At 41.7% G+C, this 26,368-nt stretch overlaps 1 protein-coding gene across 3 annotated transcripts; it reads right to left on the bottom strand.

The window, feature by feature from the left end:
• Positions 1-443: 443 nt before the first annotated feature.
• Positions 444-25,650, bottom strand: MRPS31 (mitochondrial ribosomal protein S31). 3 transcript variants are annotated; one of them, XR_010025400.1, is made up of 8 exons: positions 25,525-25,650; positions 23,374-23,661; positions 21,561-21,719; positions 12,156-12,299; positions 10,819-10,892; positions 8,263-8,406; positions 3,064-4,959; positions 444-3,024 (listed from the first exon to the last, which is right to left on the bottom strand). XR_010025400.1 is itself a non-coding variant. In XM_063125270.1 (7 exons), the coding sequence occupies exons 1-7, from the start codon at positions 25,611-25,613 to the stop codon at positions 4,703-4,705; spliced, it is 1,155 nt and encodes a 384-aa protein (XP_062981340.1). In that variant the 5' UTR covers positions 25,614-25,650; the 3' UTR covers positions 444-4,702. The 3 variants fall into 3 exon arrangements, 2 of the variants coding, with proteins under 2 accessions (XP_062981340.1, XP_062981341.1); XM_063125270.1 differs by having other exon boundaries at positions 444-4,959; XM_063125271.1 differs by having other exon boundaries at positions 444-4,959; positions 21,561-21,716.
• Positions 25,651-26,368: the final 718 nt, after the last annotated feature.

Raw genomic sequence — 26,368 nt, 5'->3', positions numbered from 1 at the left:
TTGGTCAAGTTGTGTATACAAAAGGGTTGGAATGTGTAGGGGAAAGCCTTGAGTAGATGCTGTAGTGCTCCTTCTGACTCTTATGATTCTGAAAAAAATCATAGGTATTTTGGAGGGATGCTGTGGGTGGATCATCATCATCAAAAATATACACCACTGGTCATGGAAGTCAAAGAACTATGGCAACAGGAAAAGGTCACAATTATTCCGTTCGTCACATCAGTCACTGGCATCACATCAAAAAACTATACAGAAAACCTTCAGAAACTGGGCCTGCCAAAATACATCCACACTAACATCCAGAAAGTAGGCATACTTAAAACATGCTCAATTGTCAGGAAATTCTTGAATCTGTAAAAGACAGTATGATTTGGCAATGCCCGTTATGTCCGTCTAGAAAAACCATCATGAGCGAGAAAGAGATAATAATAACAACAACAACATTGGATCGAGCCTTTGTATTGAGGCGGGGAACAACATTAATACAATATAAATCAAATACATAAATTAATTAAAAGAGCATATAAAAACCAATACAAGAACAAAATAACAATCAAGACATCTTAAAATTCTTAGGTTTAAAATTCATCTGGGTAGGCCTGCTGGAAGAGGCTAGTCTTTATAGCCGTCAAACTCAAGAGTTATGTTGACGAATCTCCTCTGGCAGGCCATTCCACAGTCTGGGGGCGACAGAAGAAAAGGTCCTCTGGGTAAAATTGTCAGCCTAATTTTGGCTGACTGAAGTAAGTTCTCCCTAGAGGACCTGAGTGTGCGGGGCGGATTGTATGGAAGAAGGTGATCCCACAGGTAACCTGGACCCAAACCATGTAGGGCTTTAAAGGGTGGTGTAATGTTGCATCTGGGAAATGTTATTTGAAGGTCCATAGGAATACATTTTAGAAATGAAAAAACGGAATATGGACAAATGAAGTTACACTTGCTGCATTTTTTTCTTTTACTTTTGCCAAATTCCACATATCAGAAACATAAATCGCAATTGCTATAAAAAGTGAGTGGATTGTTCACTGCATAATCACAGTTTAGTTAGGCCACCAACGTTTAGACAACAGCAAAGTGTAGAATCTCACCTTGAAATAATAGCGTTGTTAGTCTGTGTTGTACATATTATCACTTCCCAATTCCAACATAAATAATGTGGCAAAGACACAATCCTACCTGGGCATGCAGACCCCTAACTCAGCGGCTTCATTTGAGAGATGCCTGCATCTCAGGATCGGACAAGGTAGCCTACTACATTAGATAGTTTTGTTTTGTTTTTAAGAAAACAAACCCTGTTCCTTCGTTTTCAGAGTTTGTGTATATGGTTGCTGTGAGCCTATGCTTAAATCCATGGCATTTGTTATAAATTATACAAGTGATTCCCTGTTAGATGTTGCAATTTTGGCTTCTTTTGCTATTTAATCACCTTAGATCTAAATTAAAGTCCAAAATATTATATTATTGACAAAGTATTTATAAAAGAACTGTGGGCAACTTTGGCCCTCCAGATGTTTTGGCCTACAACATCCACCAGCCCATCCAGTATAGCCAATGAGGGAGGCTGGGAGTTGTGGGCCTCCAGATGTTTTTGCCTAGAAGTTGCCCACCCCTGTTCTAAAGCAAGGGTATCAGAGTATCTTACCAAGCTGGGAAATTACAGTTGTGCGGTAAGTTTTTAAATTCTTAGGAGCAATACTCGAAGCAACAGAGAGGTTATTCTGTCCAACTATGAATTTAAGTTCGGTAGCATAGAAGTTTTTTTGTGTGTAAACAGAATACGAAAAAGAAAAGTTGACATATTTAGAAACGTTGCTTTTACGTAAGACAAGATCGTGGGTGGTCAGGCACTCTGTAGCTGGGAAGGAACTTTGAGAGCTAAAACCATAGAGTCGACGCTAAACAAAGCCAAGGACACTGCACCTCGTCAGGCCAAGAACAAGACGTACATCTCAAAGATCCTAAGCTAGAGAGTAGCCCATCTAACCCATCACCAAGGAAGACAGAAAGGGTGGCTATGTAGTCACTGTTGATAAAAGTTACTATAATAGCACCTCCCAAAGTCTTTCTGGATTGCATGGATACACTTCAAATACAAATATTTTATCTTGCTTGGAAGAAAAGGCTGAATTCAGAATTTTAGAGTTAAAAGCAACTACAGGATATGACATTAGCAATCCCTTGCAAAACAAATTTCTGGTTCATTTTGCATCCGTTCTTGGCTGTGTCATTCTTTGGTAGAATTTTCTCTTGCAGACTGCTCAGTTATTGCTAGGTTACTCTTTGAATTCTGGGGAGGGGAAGCCTACATGGAGCCTGAGCCTGAAGAAGGAAACAGATCAATGCTGACATCTTGTGGGAGAGAATACTGTGATACCAGGAGGTTGGAGTCTCTTCTGCTCCCCTGAAAGAACCAAACAGCAGTGCTTGTTTGTTGGTAGCATAATACTGAATCCCAGCCTCTGAATTCTAAATTAGATCCACCATAAAGCAAACACACAGAAACATTAGCCAAATATATTTACATACATTTATATATTTAGAATGGCAGCTATATGGCAGCTATATTTAGAACCGCAGCTTTTGTATATTTAGAACGGCTGAATCAAGAACTGTATTCAAAGCTAACTATGGTTAGGAAAACAAGCCATGGTTGTAAACGACGGTATGAAGTTGGCTTGTTTCCCTAAACCATAGTTAACATTAACCATAACTTGTCTATATAGTTGCCACAATTAACCATAGTTAGTTGCACCAGAGGAGGAGAGGGTAAGGAGCAGCATCAAGCCCTGAGGCTCATGCATACACACATTTACCTAAATTATAGCTCAGAATTACATGTGAACTAGGCTCATCTGCATACAGAAAAATCCAAATTTTAAGAAAACTCACTGTTCTCGTTATGGCTGCATAGGATGAGAGAGAAATGCGGAAGCCTGAGACTCACCCAGGCTCATTCCTTTAGCAGTAAACTGTGTTTAGCATTATCCCCAAACATGGTCACACAGAACAACTTAACTTGGAGGACTAATGGCGTATGTTTGTTTCCAGATTTTTACCTCAGACTTTAAAGCTCCAAAACAACCGTACACATGTTTTAACATGTGAAAACTTCAACGACAATTTTATCACCTGAACATGTGAAAATGCTTTTACGAGTCACTGCTTCATCCCCTCAGACAACACAGTCACCTAACACTGGGGACAAAGTGAGAACCGGAGATTCTATGCTAACCCAGTTGTTATTTAACTCTCCTCTACCAGTTTTTTTTTTAACAGAATCAATCTACAGTTTGAGACCAATGGACTTCTTGAAAGTTCTAGCTGAAAATAAAAAATATGATTGCATTTCAAAATGACTCCAGTTTAATGTAAACCAACAAAAATTATTAGGGTACATTGAACCCACAATGTTAACAAAGGACAAAGCAAAGTAGAAACCAAAAATGTCTAAGGCTCATAGTAAATAATGGAAGGGGTCCAATGTAAACCAATACTTTTATAGGATTTAACCTTTCAAAAGAACGTTACAGATAATAAGCCAGTGTTGCAAATTTGCACTATGATAGCATTAATTCCTCTGTCAAGATAAAGCCCCTTAGAGCAGAATTAACTCTTCGGGGTAAACGACCCCTTTATAATGGGGTGGGAGGTGAGAGTGGGGGTTGTACACACAGGAATATCAATGAAGAAAAAACACAAAAACATCTTTTAATTTATTCTTTAAGTTATTCCAGCGCTCTTGAAGTGAATCACATACAAAATGGAATTTATGATACAGGCATTATGCTAAGGTCTTCTCTACCATATTGCAGAAGTTGTTGGGGATAAGATAGAGCCCAGTTTGGTCACTTCACTTTTTTATCCATTTCAATAGGAATAAATCAGACCCCTGACGGCTTAGCAAGTTTTAACTATTTAAAAAGTTGAAATGTGAAGGTTGGGGAGATAAAACTCCTCAGGACCACTGACCTCATAATGATTGAGGAATACATGGAGTAGGAAGTGGCTCAGAGTTGCTAAAATGGTTTTATGAATATTTCAAGCAGTTGCTAGGGTTCAAACATCCCAATTAGTGTAGAAGTGTTCATAATTATATAAAGTTGCTGAGTGTAATCACCCAGCTCTATTTCTTATTTTCATTAGACCCACCAATGGCAAATTTGGATCTGAACCAGTATTTTGCCAAAGATTTGATTTTAATGGAAGACATTTTATCAAGCTCAATCAGTCAGGTTTGCAATCTGAAGACAAGATGGACCTTTTCTATGATCCATTTCCATGTAAACTACACCAAAACACAACTCCCATCATGATGTGGAAAATTTTAAACCAGGAAAGCCATGATTTGCCAGCCCATGTATGAGAATTACCAGTGACAGTTTATAGGACTATAGACCCCTCTCTCTTCTGTAGATTCATTTCACCTCCGAATGTTGTTAGGTAAAGAATACGAAAGACCATTTTAGGACTATGAATAGATTAAGCAGAGAAGGGTAGAAGCAAGATTTACTTGAGCAATCTACAAGAAGAATTAGAAAACCTTTGCCAGTTATGGTACCTACACAGACGACCATTTTCTCCAAAAATGATGACAGCAACAGTTTTTTTAAAAAAAATTATAGTCACCTCGTTTCTAGATTGGTTTGTATAACTGTCCAATGTACATTTACATAAAGACATTACTTTCTTTTTAAACTGTTCACTATGACAGATTCTCTCTCTCAATCAAGGCTTCCTTCTCATGTGCTTCAATTTCTTTAAGCAACTCTTCCTTTTCCTTAAAGTAATCTCGAAACCATTCAATGTGTTGCACCTTTTCTTTAACACTTAAATATGGATTTTTTGAAAGTCCACACGTCACAAGCTCCATGAAATGGCGAATTGGTCCTTCCTTAGGAAAGTCTGCCAAGTATTTATCCAGAAATATGTGCTCATGAAATTCAGCATCCTCTTCGAGTCCTAACAAAGTCAACCACAGTAATTGTCAAATCATTGTAAAGTTAACAGTTAACTGTTCTCCAAAGAATTAACACAAAAGGGGACTAGTGGGATATCAAAATATGCTAGCCCTCCCCCGCCAGTAATTATCCCCATCCTTCTTTTGCCCAGAAAACTCTGAATGTTTGCAACAAGAAGAAAAATGTCTTTTATTCAGTGAGCCAATTTGTTATCACTTGCTTCACCAAGGCTAGCAGATCCCCTGACTGGGCCTAGAAATACCGTTGAATTTTATCTCACAAAAGCAATTTAGCAAGCCACTAGAATTACAGCAATGCATTAGGAAATGGCTTAAAATCCATATTCAAGTTCATACACTTTAAGCAAACCATCTTCATATTAATGTCTTTTTAAAAATTGGAAAGCATTTAAGGAATTAAAATGGATGGGTAGCTGGGAGGGACGGGGGATGCAAAGCTCTATGCCATCCCATCCAGCCTGCTGTAGATCCCAAAGGGGCATTTAAAATCTTGGATCCCATCATCCAGCTTCCATATCTGCTGATGGGGCTGAAAGGGGTGTATTTGGGAAAGCTGGAGGGACCAAACACATCTCTCTCTCACTAGAATTCTCAGATTCAGTTGTAGGCAAACTACTGGTTATTTCAACATTGCTATCACTCTGGGGATGATCCTGCCTATGACTGATTCACATTTGTATTACCTGATGGCTCATCCATTGACATGTTAACTGTGTTTGGAAGCACTTTGTTTTGAGTAGACATTCCATCTCCAGTGGCAAATGCACACAAGGAAGTAATGTTGCTGCTGCAGCACACAAGGAAGTGATGTTGCTGCAGTCAACAAGTAACTAAGTGGCATGATTGTGCCAGCATTGTCCCACTCCTGCCACGTTAATGTATCATAGACTTAAACCTTCCCTACCTAGAGAAATGGCTTGGAAATATCAACCCATTGCTTTGGGCAGGGATAGCGCCTGGTTTTCCTTCCACTCCAAGTTCTGCCTGTTGCCCTTGGACAAGTCAGGGGGGACTTGGAGACATTGCACTGTTTCCTTATTACCATGGATACCACCCCTTAAGTAAATGGCTTGGAAGTATCGATCGAGGGATTTGGGGTTTATTTTATTAGCCACTATACAGTGAAATCCAACTTCCTCTCCTCCTCCCTTGCAGTTCCCAGTGGCCCCCAAAATCTGCTCTGGAAGGTTTCCCAATCAGACTAGTGTGGGTGGGCGGGCTTTTAATTATCATTATTTTTAAATCAAAATTCTTGAAAGCAGCCCAAAATAAATCTCAAAATCAATATGAAAACTCTAAGACTGGGTTCGGACAACACGATAGTCGACAGTGGGTTAAATAGTCAACTGTGGCTTTTTCACACCATGGTTGGTTATTTGGCTGCAATAATCAACTCATGGTTTTAATTTTTGTGAACTGCCCAGAGAGCTTCGGCTATTGGGCAGTATAAAAATGTAATAAAATAAATAAATAAATAAACCAACACTGTGCAGAGTTGACTATTTGAACAACCGTTGGTTAGTGTGTCGTGTGGCATGAACCAATGACTATTTCAGAGCACTACTGTGTGTGGCCATGCCATGGGACTGCTGGTTCTAGCTGACCAGGTCTTCACCCTCCAGCTGTGGCTGATGGTGCCTTACTGCTCCCCCAAATTTCCCCTTCAGAAAAATTGCAACTACTACCACAGCCATACACGGATGCCTGTGGAGGGTGCTTTCAGTTGTTTGAAATCGAGCTGGCGATCTCTTTACATGCTTCTGAACGTCGAATCTGACATAATTCCTGACGTCCTTGTGATCTGCTGCATTCTGCTCAATATCTGTGAATCACGAGGCGATGTACTGCTTGAGGACCACCCTGACTTGCCACAACCCAGAGCAGAGACCAATGCCATTCCTGTTGTTGGGAGCAGTTGCCCCCCCTTTCTGCGCCCCCCCAATTGAGCTCAAGAATGGACTCAGAGGCGATAGTGGTGCAATGTAGCCGAGTGAATCTGGGCCTGCTACCCACAAGTCTCCTGCAATTAACTGGGCTGGGCTGGCATGAAACCCATTATATCATTTTCATTTGCAATGCTCAGAGAACCCCAAGGAGTTGGGCCTTAGCTTATGCAAACCGCAAAGGTGGCCTTTATTACTGACTTGGAAGGGCATCCCTTACTTATTCATGATTGTCCTGTCCTTTTTGCCTAGCAGCATTTGAGTAAGTCTTTTGTAGAAGTGGTTCAATAAAAAGCATTTGAAATATTTCCAGTCGGTTTCTGGGCTGGCTGGTGGTGGTGAATGGGGGGAGGGGGGCAAGAGGGGAAGCGCCGCAGGATCACCTGTGGGCGCCAAAGCAATGGGCTTTTTGTGTGGCTTGGAGAAAGAGGGGACAGCCAGAGGTGGCAACGAGAAGGAGGGCTGGTTTCTTGCCACCCCGAAAAAGGGCTTCTAGTGGGGTTCCAGTTGACGCAATCGTGTCCAAAATTGGCAGGGGGACTGCAGGGATGGGGAGGAGGCAGAGGCACTGCAAAATTCTCACACCTCAACCAGCAGGGATGGTGAGCTCGTGGACGACTGGGAAAAGCGGTTAGCCTCAGCGGTGTGCCTGGACTTGCCTGGCAGGCTGCCTGCCTGGGGAGGTGGCAGCAGTAGAGCAGGAGTGAAAAGGAGGGAGAAACAAATTCTCAGGATCATGATCTTTTTATTTGTAGGTTGTTACAACCTACAAATCAAAAGTTAAGCATCCTAAGAATTCGTTTCCCCCCTTCTTTTCACTTCATTGGATGCTTTTCTCCCCTTGCTTTTGCTTAGGGCTAGTGTGGGAAACAGGAGGGGAGAAGGATTGCGGCAGCGTGGGAATGGGAAGCCTCCGTTTCAAGTGGCAGATCCTGGCAGAGAGTGGAGGGGGACAGAAACGCCCACAGCCAAGTGCGAGCCAACGGAGTAGTGGCGATTCTGGATCACAATGGCTGCCGGGTTAGTTTTTGGGCAGCAATGGCTGATAGGATACCAACGGGAGGACTGAGGGGGGAGAGAGAGCAGGGGCTGTGTCAATCAAACACACCGCTGACTAACAGTCAACTCGACGCTAGCCCTAACATACACAGCAGTTGACTAAAATCATGTCGTGTGGGGAGAACCCCCTAAATAGTCAATCGTGGAGTTGACTATTTACACATGGTTGACCACCGTGTTGTCTGAACGCACCCCAAGAGAGATTCATCACATCCTTGACTACATTATATCATATATGCTTTAGGAATCAAAACCAGACAAAGACCTCTTCAGGATACATACCAGCTTCATTGTTAATTGGGAACTCCCAAAGCTTCCCCTCTTTTGTCCACTGTATCATCTCCTCAAAACCATTCTGAGGTGCTTGATCTCTGACTGCGGTGATTTCTTTAGCAAGTTCCACATCCCAAAGTGTTGGTGTCGTCACTATGTACAAATGTTTAAAAAAAAGGTAAATAAAAGCCAACAAGCCAAGTTGGTCATGAAATTACTGCTAGCTGGCAATAAAAAAAGGATCAGGGTTGCCAAAATTAACAAAAAATAGAAGAGCTGCAGTCTCAAAATTCCAAAATAGCTGCTTCTTTCGACTGCTGCATTACAAGCCCATTATCAGAATTATGAAGACATAGTTATTCTCAGCACAAAATATTTTTAAAAGGGAGCTGCCTTTTCACTGCATCACTTTGTCTCCTCATTTTCTACACAGATTTGACTCCAGTTTACTAGCTTCAAGGCTATGTTAATTAACAGAAATCTCAACGGTACTTTCAAGATTTGGCATGAGTAGGAAAGGCTGTGCTGATCTCAAGTTTGCTTGATTTTATTTTTTTATTATTATTTAGACTAGAAGCTCAATTTAAAGGCAATTGCACCTTTATTACTATGTGTCTCAGTCCCCATTGAAAAGTACTTATGATCTGAGTTCATTTTCTCTAGATTAGGCTCAAGGATCTAATCCCTTAGAATGACATAAAAGGCATACTTATGTAGCCTGAGAACAACAAAATTGTTTGCAGAGAATTCACCATATTGTTTTAGGAATATGGCTTTTGTGGATTGCAAATTCGAGGGCTGTCGTGTCATGTGAAACTGGCGAGCATAGGCTATGCAAGGGCTAAACAACCCATGGGTTATGCAAGGGTTCTTTAACCCTCTTTAACCCATGCTCACTGGGTTCACACAAGCACAGTACAATTCTCAAGTAGGACTTGCATATTTAAACTGGTGTCTGCCTGTGCCCTGCAAGCACTGCAGCCTCACTGTGGCAGACACCATTCTGAATATGCAAACCGCCCAAGCTTTTTCTCCAAGTTCCATAAAAAACGGCCTTATACTAAGTCAGAACATGGATTATTATTATTATTATTATTATTATTATTTATTTATATAGCACCATCAATGTACATGGATCCATTTGGCTCACTACTGTCTACAAAAACTGGCAGCAGCTCACTAGGGCTTTCCCAGCACAATCTGAAGACTCCAGGGACTAAACCTGGGAGCTTTTATTACCCTATTTCTTCGATTCTAAGACACACTTTTTCCCCCATATAAACATCTCTAAAAATGGGGTGCATCTTTGAATCGCAGGTGTGTCTTAGGTGTTTTTTTTTCTGTTGGTGGTACTGAAATTAGTGTGCATCTTACAATCGATGGGGTCTTACAATCGAAGAAATACGGTATTATTATTATTATTACTTATTTATATAGTGCCATCAACATTCATGGTGCTGTACAGAACAAAATAAAACAGAATACAAAACACCCTGCCATATGGCTTACATTCTAAAATCAAAGAGGGAGAGGAAAGGCCAGCCAGCATGGGGGACAACAAAACTAATAAAAACTAGTATTGTCACACTACGGATTATAAGCTTTCAAGAAAAGAAACGTTTTCAAGTAAGATTTAAAAACTGAGACCGACATCGCGGTTCGCAGATGCACTGGGCGCCTCTCTCCCCCCACTTGCCTGGCTCTGCTGCCGTCGCTGCACAGACCGCGGTGGCAGCGGGATGGGGGAGCCAGGTAAGCTCCCCTCCCCACTTACCTGTCTCCGAAGCTTCGGAACGGTCTGAATCGCTTCAGACCATTCCAAACCGCTTCGGGCTGATCCGGACCTCCCCCAATCCAATCCGGAACTGGGCTTTCGAGGTCCGGATTGGCCTGCTCTGCTTCAGATCCAGGGATCAGTAACGGAGCGGAGCACCACCCTAGCAGGAAAGACATGCTGACCTTGGAAAGTGAAGATAGCTGTTTTGCTTTATGAGCAACAGTACATAGCTGAGATTTTGATCAAGCCAGGCAGCAAAAGACTGGTCTAATAAAATGAAACTTGCCTACCTATGAACATCCAGCATTTCTATGCAAACGCGATGCACGTTCTGTCAACTGTGTACTACTAAGATTAACATTAACATCTGTCTTGTTTATTATATGAGATCAATACTGCAATCCTGTGCATTGCAGAAATCCTATGCATTCAGAGATAAACACAGCATATAGAACTGCAGCCTTAATGTGGCCTAAGCGTATCAATGATACTGCCACAAAAATTGGGCTGAATACAAAGATTCAGACATAAATGTTAATCCACTCTAGTATCAAAATGATTTGTTTTACTGTGTAGCAGTTGTACCAGAATTCAGGATCCAGATATGCATCTGGAAATTTACCTTTTTAGCCATATAGACACAGCACGCAAAAACAACTTTCGTAGGACAATCATGAAGAGCCTTGTGGCACCATGAAGACGAACAGATTTATTGCGGTACCATGGGTGAGTTTTATTATATTAAATTACATTCATGGTTTGTTTCTTGCTACTGACTCTCTACTAACCTGTTTCAAGTGCTTCCTCTGTTTTAGAAGTGGAAGTGAAAATATTAAGCCTTTTTCCTGTAAACAGTTCTTTTCTAGGTAAAAAGCAAGAGAAAAGAATTTAAAAAACAAAACACATATCTGTTATTCATGTGGAAAGACACAGAGCTATGCAAGGCACTGAACCTCACCCTCAACAACTGGAAATCTTACTCAGCCAGCCCTCTTGAGCAGGCATTGGCCGTACTCTTTCAAGGGCATCTTTTCAGCCATAAGAGCTAGAAATGTGGGGGTTGGTGTGAGGGTAATAAAAGTACATATTTTGGCATCATATTCAGATGCACACGTGGGTATTTGCAAGAGTGCTTCAAAGTACTATCCCATAGAAGTCTCTATTCAGGATTCTATAACAATATACTACCAACGGTGATATATTTGGTGCCGTCTTATGTCTGTGCTTGTATCAGCTTATATCCTTAGCTTACATTTCTCCCCACCCCTCTTTTCAATCTTTTCCTTAAATATCCAGTGTGCAAAAGAATCATGTTAAACTTAAAAGCTTGCATAATGGAATTTGAACACTAAGATGAACTGGAGAGGGACAGGAATCCTGCCTGATCGAAGTTGAAGCAAACTGAAACGCTGCTCTTGAGGTTGGTGGTTTCTCAAGATTTGAGAAGCTTTTCTCTTTTATTTTTTAAACTTTTAAAGAAGTCTATCTATTCCCATTTTACTCTGGATATCACAGTCGATTTTTTTAAAAAAACTTTTGACACTTAACTTTTAAATTTTAATTGCAATTTTGTACCTGTACACTTCATGGGTCAGACAGCCGCACCCATAGAGGAACACAGAGATACGGATAATTAATCAGAAGAGAAAGAGAGGAAAGGAAAGGAAAGGAAAATTGCAGGGGAAGGAATGAAGGATTGTGAGAGGGTCTGGAAGATGTGAAGAACTAAAGACCCAAAGATCTGAGGGGTGTTATTTTTGATTGCGGCAATAAAACAGGAGATAGATTTGCTGCAATAAAACAGGAGACTAAGATGAACTGGTCATTTGGACAACCAGGACTACCTGATTTCAATTCTTTTAAAAAAGCTAATACAACTGTTTCAAAAATAAATGTTGTTTATAAAAAAATGTGACTAAGTCCATATATAGCACAGGGGCCAACAGGGCGAAACTGACAAAAGTGCTTAGAATGAATTATCCAGAAATTACACTCTCTCCAACATAGCATAGACCTCATTGAGCAACGTATGCTGTATGTGTGAACAGGCATTTGACTATCACTGTATAGCCCCTTTTTATTTAAAAATGCAACATATCAGGAGGAGGAACAGCAAGAAAAGTACCTTTCCATTCTACCCTTTTCACGTTGAAGATTTCTTTCAATCGTATAGCCTCTTCCATCTTCATCATACTGAATTTGATTGGATGGACTAACGGCATCCCGTACTGAATACTTTTTCTTGATCTTCATGTTTGCCACAATGTTGCTGAAATTAAGAATGTCAACATCTATTAAATAGGATGCTCAGTACGGGCCAGGAATACTCTTCCTTCACATTAGTAGCTTTCGTCTGGTAACACACAACAGCACCTGAACTTATTTTAAAAGTTATATATTACATGAGTGAAATGGTGCCTGAGTTTGCTTTTTTCCTCCTCTGGGTGACCTGGAGTAGCTCAGCAAGGACTTCTGACTCTCAGCTGTTTAACAACAGCAGCACAAAATTACTCTCCTCCCCCACTCCACCCCAGCCTAAATTATACTGCTGAAATAAAAATCCACTCCTGGCTATCCAAAGCGTTATATAAAAAAGGACTGCGAGCTCCATTCAATTCTGATATTCAAAGTAGATTCCTGGGCTCAGAATGACTTAATTCTAAGTGTAGATCTTTTGCAGTAGGCTCTGGCTGTAGATCTCAGGATTCTAGTAAAAAGCAACAAAGTAGATCCCAGAAGTCTGAAGTCTGCCCATCACTGGACTACAATGACCAAAAGTTAACCCACAACCTCTTAGCCCACCTTCACCAGGATGAATCGCAGGGATCAAGGCTAGGTGTGGTGACACGGCTAGTCTCAAGCACTCAGTCAACACATTCTCGAGGGTCATAAAAATAAAACGGCAGGAGTGACAAGGAGGTGATGCCGCAGGCTGGAACACTGCCTGAACTGTGGCTTGTAAGACCTGTATATTACTTCATCTTTGAGTGGGGCAATCCAGGCTGTAATGGGTCCTGCATCACCCAACCGTTTCCAGTCAACAACACCCTCCTGAATGCAACAGCAGAGTAAGCTACCTTTAGCACTATCACCACCACAACCTACTGCAAGTTTTGGGTTACTTGTGCTAAGCTGATCTACTCTCTCATTTCATATGAGTAAAGTGTGTGCCTCCTTGCTGATGTGCTAGGACCTAAAGGAGGTGCAGGGAGAGAAAGAGTCTCCACTCCCTTATCCTTGCAGGAAAATATTGGTGGGGAGTTAAGACAACTGTCCCCCCACCGAGCAATGAATGGAACGGGAAACATTTACACCTTTCCTATGCTGCCTGGGAATATCCTGGCAGCAGCAGAGTGTATCATGCAGGCACTAATCCTGACCGAGGAATGATGGGTGTGGTTACACGGCTTGGGACCACAATACCTGACGGAACGCCTTTCCCAACATGAACCTACCTGGACACTACGTTCAACATCTAAGGTCCTCCTCCAGGTGCGTACTCCGAGGGAAGCTCAGAGGGTGGCAACAAGAGAGAGGGCCTTCTGCGGTGGCCCCCCAACTGTGGAACAATCTCCCTGATGAGGCCCGCCTGGCACCGACATTGTCATCTTTTGGGCGCCAGGTCGAGACTTTTCTCTTCTCCCAGGCATTTAGCAATATGTAATGAGCCAGGGTCATCGTTTCTAAAGTTGATGTAGTGGTTTTAAATGTATGTGAATTTTGCATGTTTTTGTGGTTTTTAACTTTTGTATATTGTTTTTAAATGTTTTATCTCGTGAACCGCCCAGAGAGCTTCGGCTATGGGTTGGTATATAAATGCAATAAATAAATAAATTGTGTTGGCTGAGAGAAGTAATCATACCAGGACTGGCAAATGCCTCTCCAGTGGTCACCTTGGAGGTAAAAAGGGAAGCTGAGGTGGCCCCAGAGTAGGAAGGAGAATTAGAGGCAGTGCACCCTTTGGTGTGTGGTCTGAGCCATAAATGTCATCCCTTCAACAGGCATTTTGGAGTGGTGAAGGGAGGTCATTCCTTCTCTCCCCCACCCCATAGTAACCATGGGGAAGAGGAGGGCAACAAACCATGAAAATTGTCTATCCATTTTAAGGCCTTTAACTCTTAACCCAACACTTTTTCTGCTAATACACAGTTCAGCCAATGGCAATTGGGATAATAGCAGAAATCTTGAAAGTATGCTGCTCCGAAAAGACCTAGGATTATCAAGAGCTATTTAGAATACAGACCAGGATATTAGAATTATACAGTATTTAAATAAAAACTTGAGCCAGAGAATGGCATGGAGGCATCCATGTCCAGACCTAGCCAGAGTTTGGATGGCAAACCACATGAGAAATCTCTTGCACAGCTTTCTAAACTGTTTCAAGAAAGAACAGCACACAAGAAGACTTCTGAATTTGAATATATTTAACTAAAATTGAAAATGGCCCTGAGAAATGTTTAGGAACAATACTTCTCCAGAAGTATCAGATTTTAGCTTTCTAGATGACAGCAAACACCAACAAAACAGAGCATGGTACTCGGAGTCATTTCTTACACAATGGATAAAGAAAAGCTTTTTCAGGATCTTAGGCGTTAAGGTTTTGATTGTGCAAATAGCCAGAGTGCTAGACTCTGCTCTTCTTGCTGTCATCACTTGTGGTCAATATGATGAACAAAACAGAAAAAAAACATCACAGTTAAGTTGACCTGGCAAAGACACCACAGTTTACTTCCTCCATGATGTGGCTAGCCGTGCACATTTACTTGGCAACCACACTAACGGGAAGAGCAAACTTGTTTGAAAGAGCTCTTCTCTCCTCCAAGCAAAATGTTATTGCCCTGCGATATGCTTGACACTTCGTAGACAGTCTAATCCTCTGAGCTGGAATTCAACAAAGCCTGTGTTACGACCTCATTTTCTCTGAGTTACTCTGTGTGCGTGTGTGCACACAGAGTTAAAATACACTAAAGTAGCTTCTAAAAACAATATATTTCTTGGAACAGTCGTGGGTTGCCTATAAATTTGAAGACTGAGGCATCGAGAGTGTATCTCGATCCTAGATTTTGTTTGATTTGTGATGAAGCTCAAACCTTTTAATATTTTTGTAAAGCATTGCCATGATTTCCACTGAGAGAAACCTCATTCCACCCCAAAATTCTGTACTGTTGTTATTTCCATTCAGCAAACATTTCCTGTGTCTGCAAAACAGATAGCTGAAGATTTTGTAGAGCAGTGACATCCAGAGGTCACATTATATTACTGCAAAGACAGAATAGCTCAGCTATGAGCTCTTGACAGAACACCATATAGCTGAGAAATGCAAGAGCATACTATTTGATTTATATTCCACCTTTCCACCAGAAACGGCATTCAAGGTGGCTAGCCATGTGCCTTTACTTGGCGACCACACTAACAGGAAGAGTGATCTTTTCTCCAAGCAAAATGTTATTGGCAACAATATGCCTAACTAAATTACAGCAGTAATCCATGTCTTTATATAATTCAATAATTATTTAACTGGTTTTCTGAGAGGGGGCTATGCAACAAAGCTAATCTACTTGGATTTTAATAGAAACATTTGACACTGTGCCCCATAAGAAGCAGATTTAAACTGGAAAATATGGGCATTAGCACAACTACAGTTTGGTTCAATAAGGAACAGTTTAAAGGGGAAATCTTCTGCTAACAGGCAAAAATATACATTGGAGAAGAGTAATCTGTGATGCCTGAATAATCAATCTTGGGACCTCTTCATAATTTTTATTAGTGACATTTGGGAAAGTATTCTGATGAAATTTACAGATAACATCACTTAGAAGCCACTGCAACTATAATTTCCAGAGGGATAAAAGCAGGCACACTGACAAGGAGCCTGCTCTCGGAGCACAAGGAGCCCCAGTGACGAAGCGCCTCAGGCCCAGTGACGAAGCGTCAGGACACACAAGTAAGTCAACTGGGCAAGGAAAGGTAAATGAAATCACTTAACGATTTAGTTGCCTGAGGTAATAATTTATAATTTAAAATTCATCTGCTGAAGCCAAAACTAGGCCACAGCAAAGAGAGCTAAATCCCAGAGGAGTAGCCACTTACAAATGTACAGTAGAGAGCTAAATATCGGGGTGGGGGTGGTTGCTATAAGATTACGGAGTAGTTGAAAAGAATCCCAGCTACATATTTTAACTAATCCCAAACTATGAAGGAGGGGGGAGCAATTCATAGCTCTATATTGATACGAGTGACTGTACAGGACGAAATATTGGAGGTGTCTGCTTAGAAACAGAAAAAAGTATATGCTAGCTTAGTTTAGGCTCAGGTTTGGGGCCTTAATGAGCACTTTATATAAATCAAGTATAAGAATTCAGCTTATTACTTAGTTAAAAAACGCCACCACCACATACACAGGAAAAAAAAAAGAAAAAAAAGACTCACTCCTTGCTAGTTTCAGTTTAGGCTCAGGTTTTAGAGCTTAGAGATCACTTTATTAAATAAAGCAAGCTTAAAAATTCAATTTATCCCTTGGTTTTGATTTTTTGTTTAAAGAAAAATCCCATATAGAAATAAGACTCGCTCTTTGCTAGCTTCCGTTTAGGCTCAGGTTTTAGACTCTAGAGAGAAATCCATTAACTAAAGCAAGTTTAAGAGTTCAACTTATCCCTTGGTTTTTATTTTTAAAAAGCCCATACACACACAAATAAGACCCACTCTTTGCTGGCTTCAGTTTAGGCTCAGGTATTGGGACGTAAAGATCTTAAAGCAGATCTTAAGCAGATCTTAAAATTTAAAGTTTAAATTCTTAAAGGAATGCGCTCCTGGCTCTCAGGGAACAAGTTCGTTCCCTTGAGGCCAAGGTTGTTAACCTGGAGAAGCTAAGACAGGCAGAGAGGTTGATGGATGAGACCTTCAGGGACGTAACATCTTTGTCCCACTCCATCAGTGACAACTCCTCTACAGGTCTCAAGGAAGGAGGGCATCACTCCGAGGAAGAGGGAAATGATCCATTCCTCAGAAGATGTGCAAATATCCTCTTGCACCGAGGATGTGCCTCCGGGGGGAGGAAGGCTTGTGGTAGTGGGAGATTCAATAATTAGGCACATAGACAGCTGGGTTTGTGACAGGTATATAGACCACATGGTGAATTGCCTGCCTGGTGCGAAGGTTGCGGATATCATGTGCCATCTAGATAGCATAGTAGACAGTGCTGGGGTTGAATCAGTTGTCGTGGTCCACATTGATACCAGCAAGGTAGGGAAATGTAGTTGTGAGGTCCTGTAAGCCAAATTTAGGTTGCTAAGCAGGAGGTTGAAATCCAGGACCACCAAAGTGGCTTTTTCTGAAATGCTATTAGTTCCACGCACAGAGCCAGCTAGGCAGGTGCAGCTGAGAAGTCTCAATGTGTGTGGATGAGGCAATGGTGCAGGGAGGAGGGGTTCAGATTTGTTAGGCACTGGGACAAACCGGGCCTGAACAAGAGGGACAGGCTGCATTTAAACCAAAATGGAACCAGACTGCTGCCACTAAATATAAAAAAGGTGGCAGAGCAGCTTTTAAAGTAAATCCTAGGAGAAAGCCGACAGGAGCTGGGAAGCATCCGGTTTGGGTTAAATCATCTGAAGGAGATGAATCTGAACATGTTTTTGATTGTTCCAATGTAGAAAGGGAGCAAATAGGCCATGAGTACAGGATAGAACTTGACAGCCAATCAAGGAGGTGCAACAGTGAAAAAGGGACACGCCAGAGACATCTAGGGAGGGACAACATGTATAGGTGTTTCTATGCAAATGCTAGAAGCCTCCAGGCCAAAATTGGAGAATTGGAGTGCTTGGTTTCAAAGGAAAACCTGGACATAGCGGGCATTACAGAAACCTGGTGGAACAGAAAGAACCAGTGGGATATGGTCATCCCTGGATATAAACTCTACAGGAAGGACAGGGAAGGGTGTACTTGGGGCGGTGTTGCTCTGTACGTCAAAGAGGGCATTGTGTCAAGTAGACTATAGCACCTAAACGGGGCAGACTCTTCCACAGAAGTGCTGTGGGTGACAATAAAGGGCCCCAAAACTAATTTAGTGCTAGGAATGTGCTATCGTCCCCCAGACCAAAATCCTCAGGGTGACCTTCAGATGGAAAACGAAATCAGGGAGGCCTCCAAACGAGGAAGTGTTGTAATAATGGGTGACTTCAATTATCCTCACATTGACTGGATAAATGCATATTCCAGTCATGACAAAGAGGTTAAATTTCTTGATGCCCTAAATGACTGTGTCCTAGAACAGTTGATCATGGGACCGACCAGAAAGGAGGCAACCCTGGACTTAATCCTAAGTGGTGATGCCCAGGACCTAATACGAGACGTAAATATTGTTGAACCAGTTGGTAGCAGTGATGACAGTGCTATCAGATTCAATATATACGTAAGTGGGAAACCAGGAAGTCCAACACAGTCACATTTGACTTCAAAAGAGGAAACTTCTGTAAAATGAGGAAACTGGTGAAAAGAGAGTTGAAAAAGGGAAACAAGAGGGTTAAATTCTCTCAAAATGCATGGAGCTTTGTCAAGTGTCAAGGAAGCTATTGTAGAAAAGAGGGCTTCCTTCAGAAAATGGAAGTCTTGCCCAAGTGAGGAAAATAAAAGGGAGCACAAGCTTGTACAAAGGTGATGCAAGCAAATAATAAGAGATGCAAAAAAGCATTTTGTAGATCACATCACCAATAATATCAAGGCCAACAATGAAGAATACTTTAAATATATGAGAAGCAGGAAACCAACTAGGGAAGCAGCTGGACTGTTGGATGACAAAGGAGTTAAAGGAGTACTAAAGGAGGACAGAGAGATTGCAGAGAAGCTGAATGAATTCTTTGCATCGGTGTTTACTGCAGAAAACACAGTAGATGCCTGTGCCTGAACTGATGTTTTCAGGAAGGGAATCTGAGGAACTGAGGCAAATAGAGGTGACAAAAGATGATGTTCTCAACCTTATTGACAAATTGAAAGCAAATAAATCACCAGGTTCAGATGGCATCCATCTTAGAGTTCTCAAAGAACTCAAATATGAAATTGCAGACCTTTGAACAAAAATATGTCTAAGCCTCTGTACCAGAGGACTGGAAGATGGCCAACGCAACACCAATTTTTAAAAAGGGATCCGGGGGGGATCCGGGAAATTATAGGTTGGTTAGCTTGACATCCGTTCCAGGTAAATTGGTTGAAAGCATTATTAAAGACAAAATTAGTAAGCATGTAGAAGGGCATGTCCTGCTGAAGAATCAAGACGGCTTCCGCAAAGGCAAGTCCTGTCTCACTAATCTTATGGAATTCTTTGAGACTGTCAAGAAACATGTAGACAGGGGTGATCCAGTGGACATTGTTTACTTCCAAAAGGCTTTCGATAAAGTCCCTCACTAAAGACTCCTGAACAAACTTAGCACTCATGGAATAAGAGGAGAGATCCTCTTATGGATCAGTAACTGGTTAAAGAAAAGAAAGCAGAGAGTAGGAATAAATGGTGAATTCTCCCGATGGAGGGAAGTAAATAGTGGGGTCCCACAGGGATCGGTATTGGGACTAATTCTTTTCAACTTGTTCATAAATGATCTGGAATTAGGAGTGAGCAGTGAAGTGGCAGAGTTTGCCGATGACACCAAATTAAGGTTGTTAAAACACAAAGGGATTGTGAAGAGCTCCAAAGGGATCTCTCCAAGCTGGGAGACTGTGGGCATCCAAATGGCAAATGGCGGTCCAATGTAAGCAAGTGTAAGGTGATGCACGTTGGGGCAAAAAAAAAAGAACTTCAAGTATAACCTGATGGGATCTGAGCTGGCGGTGACTGAATAAGACAGAGATCTTGGAGTTGTGGTGGACAGCTTGATGAAAATGTCAACCTAGTGTGCAGCCGCTGTAAAGAAGGCAAACTCCATGTGCAAAGCAGGCCAGAGCGAGCTATTTCTAGTAGTGACAAGAAAATATTGATACTAATCCCCTCCACAAAACACTTGCAAGATATCTGTGAAAATGTGTCAGTTCTATTCACCCATGCTTAATCAGCATGCATTTGAAGTGTAACAAGTGCAAAAAAACAACTAAGATGATCACAAGGATGCAGAATCTAATTAAATATAATTTGGTCTATTCAAAAAATAAGAGAGACCGTGATATCGTTCCATAAAGGTATCACCTCAGGACAGTATTCTCAGATGTTGATCATTACATCAGGAAAGGATTCCTTCACTCAAGATATTTGATAGTAAGTATTAGACAAAACTGGCTTACATATCCTGCATGTGCTGCTTTAACCTGCCAGGGATCCATGCCCCAGACCAGGCAATGTGCTGGCATGCCAATATTGCACACATAACGGCATGGATAAGGAAGCTGTTTTCTTTCAACAAAAAATTGGCTAGAAATGATGGTTTTTAAACGCTGCACTTTTGTCTGTAATGTTTAGTTTGGGCCATTTGCATTTTGGTCACAATGCATTTTACGGCTTCCTGCTACTGCCACATTATTGCCTTGCAAAAAGCTGGCTCATAGCAGGTTCTACCTTTGAGTAGGCTGACTTAACAGATTTTTTTTTTTAGCAAGAACAGTTTTGCAGTTCTAGTATGAATGCATTTTATAACTTTACAAATTCTCCCATGTTTTAAATTTGTTAGTTACTCCAAGACCATTATTATGCAGCATTTTCAAATAAACGTATCACCGCAAAATATGCTCACGTTACTGATTGTTGTTGTGTATCCACCTTTACACTTTTATTCTGAACTTATCAAAAAAGTGGAAAGCAGCAGAATGAAAAGCAACAGCAATGCCACAGTCATCATTAACCTCAGAGAAGTAGGCAAGTGAGAATGGCCAGATCCTCACTTAAACTGAGCACTGGGATCTTCTCTGAGCAGGGAAAAGCTTTCCCCAAACAGGTCCATCTCCCCCATCCAAATACTGCTAAGGTGGCTTTCTTCCCTTCTTAGGTGTCTTAGATGCTGAAGGATAGGGTCAAATTCTTGCAAACCATGGCTGGGCTCCAAGAAAGACCAAAGAATGGTTGTTTTATTGTTGCATTGTTTACAGATTTATGGTTTTAATTGTTTTATCGATATTGCAGCCTGCTTTGGGATTATTGTATAATGAAATGTGGGAAATGCATTTTATAAATAAATGAAATACAGAGCAGAACTATAGACTTGCTCTTGGTATAGTTCCAATTTAAGACAGGAACTGACCAGAGTTTTTAAATACCTGGCAAAACTACACCACATTTTATATTGAAATTTGCCCTCTTTGGAATCTTTTGCAGAGATCCAAAGAGGTAAAACCAGATGTACTATGTTTGTTGTATTCAAACTATTAAAATAAAATAACAACATTCTGCACACAAGCCGTTTTGACCACTTCAGCTACAAAAGCAGGACATGCATTTTAAAATAAATAGAGCAAAACAAAGCAAACATCAGCAAATGTTTCAGTGTTGGTGTTGAATTGTGGCAATGAGGCAAAGATCACAATGCAATACTAGAAAAGGGTTAAGTTTACAAACCTTATGTCAGTGGCTTCACCACTTTTACGGGCATCAGTGACTTCCTTGTGCTTTTTCAGTAGCTGAACCAATTCTGAAACTGTCCTTTTCCTGTCAAAAGGGAGTGAAGATGCAACAGCAGAGGCTGCTGCCACCAGCTTTGGACTGAGCATCTCGCTGCTGGAAGAATTGGATGCAAAAAAATCAGATATCTGTTTCTCTTTGTACCTTGTTTCCCACACTGTATCAGCCATATATGAAAACAATCGCTATTAGAAAAGCTGCAGTGATTATTTTAAAGAGAGCATCATTAGTTCCTCCACATTGTGCCTAGCAGAACCATCATCATCAAATAGATTTTTAGCCGTCTTTTAGAGTACATACTCTCGCTCAACATGGATTACAACACATCCATATAACAGTGTTCCCCAACATGTTCCCCTCCAGACATCAGCCCCTACCATCATGACTAATAACAAGGAATTGTAATTCAAAAGATTGGGAGGGTATCATGACCAGAAAGGCCACAATACAATCTTAAAATTCCTAAATTTAAAATAGCCATTAAAAACTGTTAACATTAAAACAACAGCAGATAAAACATTAAATATAATGACTCCAGTACAGACCAAAGTAAAAAAAAGTCTTTAGAGTTTTCTTAAACTCCAACCAAGAGGGAGCCATACAGATTCCCTAGGAGGGTATTCCAGAAATATGGGCCACTACAAAGAAGTCCCTGGCACAGTTCAGACAACACGTTTGTCAACATGTTTTAGAACTCCCCAGTAGAGTTGTTACACCACCGATGAGAAATGTGCTGTCTGATGGGAAAACTCCAGGGAATGGTGGAGGTTTTTGGAAAAACACTCCACGCTGAATAACCACAGTGTGTAGAGGAGAGTTCCTGCACAACAGTTGTGTTGCGTGTTGTGTGGTAGGCTCTGTGGAGTTTCCCGTTGCATTGAGTTGACTTTTCCTACTGGCTGCAGAGTTCCCTGACAAGAGTGGCAAAAGGAGCTAGTGCCACTCTAGGAGAGTCAATGGGATTGGTTTTTTTGCAGCAATGGCTGATGGGATACCATCAGGAGGAGGGGGGGCGGAGGAGAGATGGCAGAGGAATGGTCAATCAAATGTCGCAATGGATTTTACTCAACTCCACAGTAGCCCAGTCACACAACAGTGGAGTTAGAACATGTTGTGTGGTGAATACCTCCTAAAAGTTCAACTGTTGAGTAGAGTTTTCCCACTGCGTAGAGAAACGTGTTATCTGAACTGAGCCACCGTCACATATAATTGAACTTGCTAACTTTGCATCTGCTTCATGAAATGTTGAACTGTTAGTTGCTCAAACTAACACAGGGGTCCATAAATTTGAGACAGTCCATCTATGTTCCTAGTTTTTTGTACATTTCTTTTCCTAGATTTAAAATGTATATGTTTAAAATTTTGTAAGGCCGCATTGAGGCCCAGTATTGGGCAAAAGGCGGGATACAAATAAATATAATAATAACAATATCCAGAAGACTTAAAGGAGGGCTCAATCTCTGACCATGAAGCCTTTGGAGAAGGCCTTTATGCAGGCAGCTCATTTCTGCACCACCAGGGTACTGTCTGAAGAGCCCGCAATCTGGCTCTTGGATGCAGTGCCATTGTCCCAGTTTCTAGGAGACTGGTTCATAAGGTATTTTCTTCATAGCTCCCCTATTATCAAACATTCCACTTATTCTGGGAGTGGATGACATCCTTCATGACATCTCTGAGCGAAATAATATATATTCTAATATCCAAGTTTCCTGTGGACAAAGAACATGAAAATATTCATTCAGAACCGTACCTCTTCGCTTTGTCTTCTGTAGCTTCCTGAAACATGCTACTTGCACTCTCCATATTTGCTGGCGAGTCCCTTGTTTGATCCTTAGTCTTCTGGGCTTTCAACATCTGGAACTTCTTCTTTGTACTTATTTCTACTTTCATTTCACCAATGATATTCAGCAAGTTCTTCTTTGCATTTACTTGAATTTTCTTCTCCTGGTTGGGTGAAACCTTTGCATCAGTGTGGTTGACTGGTTTGTCATCCTTGGTGCAGAAGACAGGACTGGTGCCCAAGAACTTGGTTGTCTTACTAGAAAAGATATGGAAGGTGCAGACATATGATACATAATGGTCACTCTGAAATTTTATTGCTTAACCCACCTTCCCATAACAAATATGAAGATGTTGCTAGCAACATCTGCAACAAGACTGTAATGTTTCTGTATTCTAACAAAACACTTTATAATATTTATTGTAAGTGATCTCTGGGTTTTTTTTATTCTGGAACACTGGTTTCAAAATATATTGAATGGGCCTTATTTCATAAAACTGCAGCTCTACTGAACTTCACCAGAGGCTAGATTTCCACAGTATCATTTAAATTTTAATTAGAAAACTTAAGACGAAAAAAGGACAGATGTAGTTTGATATAAAATGCAGTAGCACGTTCTTCATTTGGTCAGTATCAAAACTCTTGAGTTTCACTAATCAAAGTTTCAATGCAAAGCATTTTCAGAGAAGTGTCGGACTTTCTTCTTACAGTACACCAAATTGAACTTGTTATACAGAAAATTAGTTTTAATGTTGTACACATATAAGGGATCATTTATAATCCACCCATTCCCTGTAATAGCAATCTTGGGAATTAAGAACTTATCAGTGCAGACGTGTCAGGATCATTCAAAGGTAAAAGTTTTAACATACTTGGGGGACTCCCTAGGTACACAAAAGTATATAAGCTGTAAAAAAAAAAAGGGGGGGGGGAGACTTTAAAATAAACAAACAAAGAAGCAGAATTTTGAAGTGTCAGTTGAGGAAAAACAAAAATGGAAACTGAAGTGGGGTGGATGGAGAGAAGTAGGAATAGACTTATTCAAGCCTCCAACAACCTACAGGAAATATCCTGGAGGAAGTGGATAAAGGTTGAGGAATTTATCCTGGAGTGGGTGGAGATACACGGCAACATTTGGAGGTCCCACTTGTAGTACTACTGTTGGCAAACTGGTGGCTCTACAAAAACTACCACCGCAAGGAAAGAATTACATTAGGCAATTGGGTTTGGTACATAATTGGTAAAATTATATTCTTGCTGTCTGTGAGCTGTCTGTGAGCTCGGGTTACCGATGCCTGTTGTTGTTTATTCGTTCAGTCGCTTCCGACTCTTCGTGACTTCATGGACCTGCCCACGCTAGAGCTTTCTGTTGGCCGTTGCCACCCCCAGCTCCCCCAAGGTTAAGTCTGTCACCTCCAGAATATCATCCATTCATCTTGCCCTTGGTCGGCCCCTCTTCCTTTTGCCTTCCACTTTCCCTAGCATCAGCCACTTCCAACCCCTAGCATCATACTTCAGGGTATCCTGTCTTCTCATTATGTGGCCAAAGTACTTCCGTTTTGCCTTTATTACCATTCCCTCAAGTGAGCAGCCTGGCTTTATTTCCTGGAGTATGGACTGGTTTGATCTTCTTGCCGTCCAAGGCACTCTCAGAATTTTCCTCCAACACCACAGTTCAAAAGCATCTATCTTCCTTCGCTCAGCTTTCCTTATGGTCCAATTCTCGCAGCCATAGGTTACTACGGGGAGTACCATTGCTTTAACTATGCGGACCTTTCCAAGCAAGTGGAAGGTGCAGCAGACGAGACGCCTCACCCACACAACGCTCGTTTCTCCTCAAAACCTACTGCCCTTGCAATGTCTTCAGCAAGGGACATGAGGAGAATGATTCCTTCGCTGCTCTCTATTGTCATTGTCCAGAGGAGCACATACACCTCTGTGCTTTGCACGCGCCCCAGGGGCGAATGTTGCAGAGGAAAGAGAAGTGCAGGCCGCTCCCCTTTGTCGGAGAGGAAAAATTGGGCTGCCCTCGAAAAGGGAAAGCAACCAAGCAGCAGCCCCACACTCTACGCGGGAAGAAGCCGCCTTCCTATCCCCGCCAGCTCGCATCCGCTGCGGTACCTGTCCTGAGCCGCGACTCCCCTCCCCAGGGCGCCCAGGCGAAGACCAGCACAGAAGCCGCCGGGGACCAGAGCGCTCCTCCGCCACATTATTCCCGAAGCAACGAGGAACAGAGCGAAGCTCAGCCTGTCCGTACCACTAAGGGGCCCCCCAGGAGACACTTCCGCCGTAAGGTCCCGTCATGCTTTCACTGTCCGGTCGGAATGCACAAGCCCGAGCCGTTGGTTCCGTATCTAAAGAGCCTCCTCCGCTTTGCAGGGAGATTTCTGTACCATGTGGAGAGGCGTCACGACCAGCTCCAAATGTTCGCGCCTTCTTCGAACTCACCTAAGAACAGGCGTTGTTTGGGTCCGCTTCCAGAACGGCAGGGAAGGCAACGCAGCCATCTAAAAACCGATCTGTTATAAGGCTGCAGTCGCCAAGGCTTAGGGATGTCGGAAGCCCTCGTGCATGTGTTTTGGACCTATCTTAAGGCATGAAGCCTTTAGGGTGACCATATGAGAAGGAGGACAGGGCTCCTGTGTCTTTGTTGTATTGAAAAGGGAATTTCATCAGGTGTCATTTGTATGCATGCAGCACTCGGTGAAATTTCCTCATCACGCCAGTTAAAGCTGCAGGCGCCCTGCCCTCTTTTAAATCTGGTCACTCTAGTATAGCTCCTGCACTTTAACTGTTGTGATGAAGAAGGAATTTCACCACGTTCTGCATGTATACAAATGACAGCTGCTGAAATTCCCTTTTCAATACAACTGTTAAAGATACAGGAGCCCTGTCCTCTTTTTCATATGGTCACCCTAGTTTAGGAAAGCAGAAAAAACAAGCGCATGGGAGTTAGTGCACTTGT

The sequence above is a fragment of the Elgaria multicarinata genome, chromosome 4 (genome assembly GCF_023053635.1).
Source record: "Elgaria multicarinata webbii isolate HBS135686 ecotype San Diego chromosome 4, rElgMul1.1.pri, whole genome shotgun sequence".
NCBI lineage: Eukaryota > Metazoa > Chordata > Lepidosauria > Squamata > Anguidae > Elgaria > Elgaria multicarinata.
Note: the sequence above shows the minus strand (reverse complement) of the source record. Positions and strands in the feature narration are given on the sequence as shown.

What these genes read in the sequence shown, in the direction of transcription:
- MRPS31 (XM_063125270.1), bottom strand. Translation starts at nt 25,613, where the DNA reads ATGTGGCGGAGGAGCGCTCTGGTCCCCGGCGGCTTCTGTGCTGGTCTT. An exon ending in GGAGTCGCGGCTCAGGACAG is followed by an intron (nt 23,662 to 25,524) that starts GTACCGCAGCGG and finishes TATCTTTTCTAG; the next exon opens with TAAGACAACCAAGTTCTTGG. An exon ending in CCCAATTAACAATGAAGCTG is followed by an intron (nt 4,960 to 8,262) that starts GTATGTATCCTG and finishes TGACTTTGTTAG; the next exon opens with GACTCGAAGAGGATGCTGAA.